Source organism: Athene cunicularia (genome assembly GCF_003259725.1).
Source record: "Athene cunicularia isolate RWA chromosome 2 unlocalized genomic scaffold, athCun1 chr2_part1, whole genome shotgun sequence".
Classification (NCBI taxonomy): Eukaryota; Metazoa; Chordata; class Aves; order Strigiformes; family Strigidae; genus Athene; species Athene cunicularia.
In genome coordinates, this window is record NW_020799095.1 from 130,319,140 (window position 1) to 130,324,533 (window position 5,394).

At 41.3% G+C, this 5,394-nt stretch overlaps 1 protein-coding gene across 1 annotated transcript in view; it reads right to left on the reverse strand.

Annotated features, from left to right (window-relative positions):
• The window catches only part of STK3 (serine/threonine kinase 3), a 142,932-nt gene extending 139,289 nt beyond the window's left edge, over positions 1 to 3,643 (reverse strand). The window contains exon 1 of the mRNA XM_026841501.1: positions 3,414 to 3,643. Coding sequence (XP_026697302.1) covers positions 3,414 to 3,643 — 230 coding nt within the window. The remainder of the gene's footprint in view (positions 1 to 3,413) is intronic.
• Positions 3,644 to 5,394: the final 1,751 nt, after the last annotated feature.

The window sequence follows — 5,394 nt, forward strand, 5'->3', positions numbered from 1 at the left end:
GAGGCGCCGCCGGGGCGAAGGACAGCCGTCCCTCCCCCACACGATCACTTCATGCCCTGACTCTTGGGCCTTCGGGCAAGGGCAGGCCTGGGGCACTGCCGCCGCCTGAGGCGGAGGGAGCTCTTCACCCGCAGCCACCGCCGGGCCCCGTCGCCTCGGGGCAACGCCGCCCGGCGGCCTGCGCCTTTCATCCGCCTGTCTGCCCCAGCCAAGGACAGCCGGGCTTGGTGCTGAGCTGCGTCCAGCCCCTCCTTGAAAAGTTAAATCTCTTCATGGACAACTGGCTCCAGAGCACCGCAGAGAGAAAGTCTGAACTTAGTCATGGCAGGATGGGGGAGCTGCTCTCCACTGCTGGCTCGGGTGACACTGTACAGCTTTGAGGTGAAAAACGCTGGCACTTGAGCTTAACTTTTTAATGCCAAAGCATACAAGTTACCCTGCAAAGCCATAGGAAGCTCTCACATAATTATTCAAGAAGTAGATTTTAGGCCACTGTGTACCATGGGACAGTTACCCGCAATTTCTCCACAACTTCTGACTCTGCTGTTTATGTAGCAGTTTAAGATACTGACAAAGCATCCAAGTAGATCCAGCCAAGTCCATACAAGAAGAGCTTAAATGTTCAAGCCAATTTCTGTATCCTTTCCTGAAAGTAGGTTTATTTGCCTAACTAATGGAAGTTCAAGGTAGTAAAACACTTGGGCAAGATCTATAAAAATACTGAGATGCCCAAGTCCCACTGAAGCTGATTTTAGATGTACAACAGCACCCCCCCCGCCTAAAAAAACCTCCACACTCCATATTTAGTTTCGTCTCTTTGATGTACATTAGCAAGGAAATTTTGAATGACTGAAATCCTGCTGTTGTGCAAGTCCTCTACTTTGGCTGAGTCAATCCAATCCAGTTGACTCACTGTGGTCAGGCTAAATGCACAATGGCAATATTGAATGAACCCATAAAACAAATCACACCACCATATGACCTTTTAGGTTTCTTTGTTTTTCTGAGTCATGGAAAAACTGCAATAGAACATCTTCCTTTGCACAACAAATTAATGCAGACGTCTTCCAAGTATCATCCCACAAGCCAGAGTGGCTCACCAGCAGTACTGCCAGATGTGTCCATACCATAAACAACTGTTTGTAGGAGATGCCAAAGAAACCACCCAGGAGAAGGAGCCAGCGGATGCCTCAGATGCAGTGCAGTGTGAGTGCATTAGAAAGCAGAGGGGAGGAACCCCACAAGACTTACCATCTCCCAGTTCTAGGACAAGTGAGATCAGGCAGGTAGGAGATGCCATGTGGCTAGTGCCCAACTTTGTTTTACAGAGTATATGGCTATACCCACTGACCAACTATTATTTACATTTCACCAGTTTCACCTAATGAAGGGAAGCCTGACATCCCTGTTTGGCTGTGATACTCCTGGAATGCAGAGGCTGTCTCCACATCCTTTAACACCTATATTGAAGGCAATATTTTGTTCAGGTTATTTCAGAGAAGGCAGTTTTTTTTGCAGCTCTCCGTCAAGTCTAAGCTGTGACAAACTATACATTCAAGCAAGGAAAAGGGATCAAGGACAAAATACCAGTACTATGTTATAGCTGTAACAGCAAGACAAAGAAAGGGAGCCAAGAAGGGCTCCCTCTCGCCATTCACATGTATATTTATTTCTCTGGGAAAAGTTAGGCTACACAGCCTAATCTGCCAGTCCTCCCTCCCTCCCTCCCTCCCTCTTTAACAACAGTTGACAAGAACAAGTCTAAAGAAAATTTATCCCAGAATAGTCAATTTAGATATTTGCTCTCTTCATTCAGAATGATTTAAGACCACAGTCCCAACTCCTAGAAAATACCCTGACTACCTGATAATTGTGGAAGAAGGGAGCAGGAGTGTCTTCCATCTATGCCACGAAGAAGGAAAAGTATGAAAAAAAAAAAAAACAAGATGCCTGAAACAGAAGAAGTTAGGTAATGTGGTTTATATCCTAGCCAGGCAGATGGTGCCAAAAAATATGGACTAATTCCAGGCTTTCCTCACAGAAGTTTCAGTTAGGCCTTATTCAACTGCCAAAATACTTTCTAAGTACATTCATGCTCAAACTAAAATATAAGAAGATAACATACATACCATAGTATTTTTCAAGACCACTTTATTCATCTCTTATAATTTCAAATGGTATTTTTAGTCAGGGATATTGGAATAAATAACACTATCTTACCTTTCTCCCGCAACATGAATTTGGGAACCGTGCTGTGAAATATAACACTGATTTGGTATTCGTTACAATACTGTACCTAGCCACCAGCAAAGAAGGAACTTTGAAAGGGAAAACAGACTCCCTCTGTTCTACTACCTCATTCAGGCTTTCCAGGCAAGGGAAATCTAGATGTTCTGGAGGCATGAATGTACTATGAGATTGCTGGTGTCTAGACACCATGGAGATGAGGAGGTTGCAGACAATCTACATGAGGTTTCCCATGATTTCTTCTAACAGTGGAACTATATAACACTGCAAAGAAGACAGGTGAGTAAGAAAAGGCTTAATGTAGCCCAATCTTAAAAATATAGGAGAAAACTAACGAATTACTCTTTTTCTTCTGAAGTATTTCATCCACTTCACCAATTTATCAGCATGCATTAGGACTCCCTTTTCTGCAGAACTGGCATTAACATCAAATATAATTCCTTAGACCAAAGGATGGATGAAGACATATTTCGTTTTTGAGTAGTATAATTATTTTATATTATAATGTAGTTTTATAAACAGATGAAATAATTTATATTATAATTACTTATACTGCAATGGAAAAAGGAATCATGAGGGCATGGACAAGTATTAGGTGGTGCATAACCACAAACTAAGACAGTCCCCAAGCCCCTAAATGTATGAAACAAAAAGTTCCAAGATGTCAATCCTGCCTCAGTTGCTCATAATTCATAATAAACCTGAGAAGGATAAAAATTACCTGAGAATCTCATGTCTGAGTTTCTGACAGGTATTACTAATGGTAAGATTTAAATTCTAAATATATACTTCAAAGCCATTCATAAATCTCATGCAAATAAATTATGTATGTTATAGTAGGGACCTTATCTAGTTCCTTTGGTAGCAAATAAAAGCAGCATTTACTTCAGAAGGTATTTGATCGGGCTCATTTAATACATGGCGCTACTAGAAAACAGCAGAATTAATAGTACATGTTTTCCAAGACATACATGTCATAAACACCTTTCACTCTCCAAACTTAATACCCCTACTTCTTCATCATGTCCGTGGTGCTTTTCACAGCCTAGCTCTTTTCCTCGTATGCTTTCTACCCTTTCACCACAGTACCCCCCAGTTCTTTCACAGGGTCTTCACTGCTCTCTCCCTCAGTTTCCCCTGTATCATTCCACAAGAACTCCATTCACCTCCTCGGCACCTCAAAACCCATAGTATCCTTATTGCCCCCATAGACCCCCAAGTATGCCCCCAGCTCTGTGCTCCTTAAAAACTCTCCACAGTACTGATACCTCACTGTGTCTTGGCCCACCGTGACATTACCCCACGGAGTTACAGGTAAGGTATCCTGTGTCTGCATCACAAAACGCTGTTTGTCTCGCAAGAGAAGGCTGGAGGTCAGTCCACAGTGTGGTCCCATACCCAGCACCTTACTTTCCCCTTGCTGTTGGGTGGACAGCCCCCCAAACAGGGCATTTCCTCCTCTACCCATCACTTAATAAAAATAGGAACTTACTATAATTACAGACCTCCAGCTTTTCATCAAGCATGACTAATACTAGCCAGCTAAGTCACAAATGATTGTAAAGGGGAGAAAGGCAAGGAACAGCAACAAGGAACAGCAGGCAAGCACAAAGACAGAATGCATGCAGGGGCCTGATTTTCTTAGAAACCAATTCATAAATTCAGTAGACAACAACATGTTTGCATGTCTCTCCCTGTGACTGCCTGATAGCGATCTGTTATGCTGAAAGTTAAGGAAAAGGCCTTGAACGAAATACCAGCTTGTTTATACAGAAGATAAGAAAAACTGACTTCTGCCTGTATTTTTTCCTACCTATCATGTCTAATGTGAAGTAACCTTGAAGGCTTATCTAAGAATTTGTTCTATACTTTCCTAACCCTGTCAGTCATAAAGTAGTTATAAATAAAATATAAAAGAACAGCATATTCTCAAGTTTGGACTAAAATTTAGATTTTCTTTAAAAGCAAGTTGTTCATCAAGCTTAGGAATAAAGAACAGTTGTTTTTTTCTTGCTTTTCCTGAACTGTTCACACCTTAAGAGTTAACTAACCTCACATAAAAGGAAATTTACTTTTTACTGGTCCAGCAAAAGAAAGATGCAGAAAATAAAGTCAGGAAATACAGGTACATATTCTGTCATCCATATCCACTGTATTAATATCAGCATGGTTCACAAAATTCCTACTTGACATTAAAAAGAGCACTAAAAGTCTGCAGTAGTAAAATATTAGCTGCACTGCTCCAATTCCTCTCACTACCTAGTATACATCATTTTGGTATCCAAAATAGTATTACTAGACCTAAAGACATTTGTTGATTGGGATAGGATTTTTCTGTTGACTAACCATTTAGCTCACAGTCTTAGTAACAGTCTATATATAGAATTACCATTTGCTATTTTTCCTATTATAGCACACTATGGTAAAAATAAACCATGGATACAGAGTTGCTATTTACAGTTAACCACAGAAGATATTCCAGTCTGTACTACAGCTGCATTGATTGTGCTCGTGGGATCTACAGATTACCATCAACTTGAAAAAAAATCTCATTTTGGTTTGTAAAACAATTACTGTTGTTGTGGTAATACGGGGGGTTACTCTGGATTCCCTTCTACACAAAAATATTCCCCCTCTTTCTGGAGGCAACCATCTGTTCTCCAGTCTGCAAAGTGTGCTCACACCCTGGAGAATAAATAAATACATTTAACTAGCAAGGCTTGATGCCTGTGTTAGGAATGGAAACTAGTATCAATAACTAAAGAATGGTCATTATTTGGTGAAGCAGGTACTACCCTAACCGAACTTCAGCTGCCTGAATGCACACAGCCTTTGCCCAAGGTTTCCACTGCCATGAAGGCTGCATTTTTTCCCACTTCCTTTAAGCTCCTGAGCTCAGAGTTTGAGGAGTACATGACAGAAGTGTTCAGGGAAGATTAGGGTATTTTTTTTATTTTTAGGTACAATGCTTTCAAGAGGCTAACAAGACCCATTCTTTCAGATTTAACGAAACAGGTTTCCTTGCCCTTATGGGCCTTTCACAGAAGTGCTTGAAGAGAAGTGTAAAAAGGTGGTAAGCACAAGTACAGAACAACAAATGACAGGTAAGGAGAACCCAGTGCAACTGGAAAGCACAGTGTGAATACC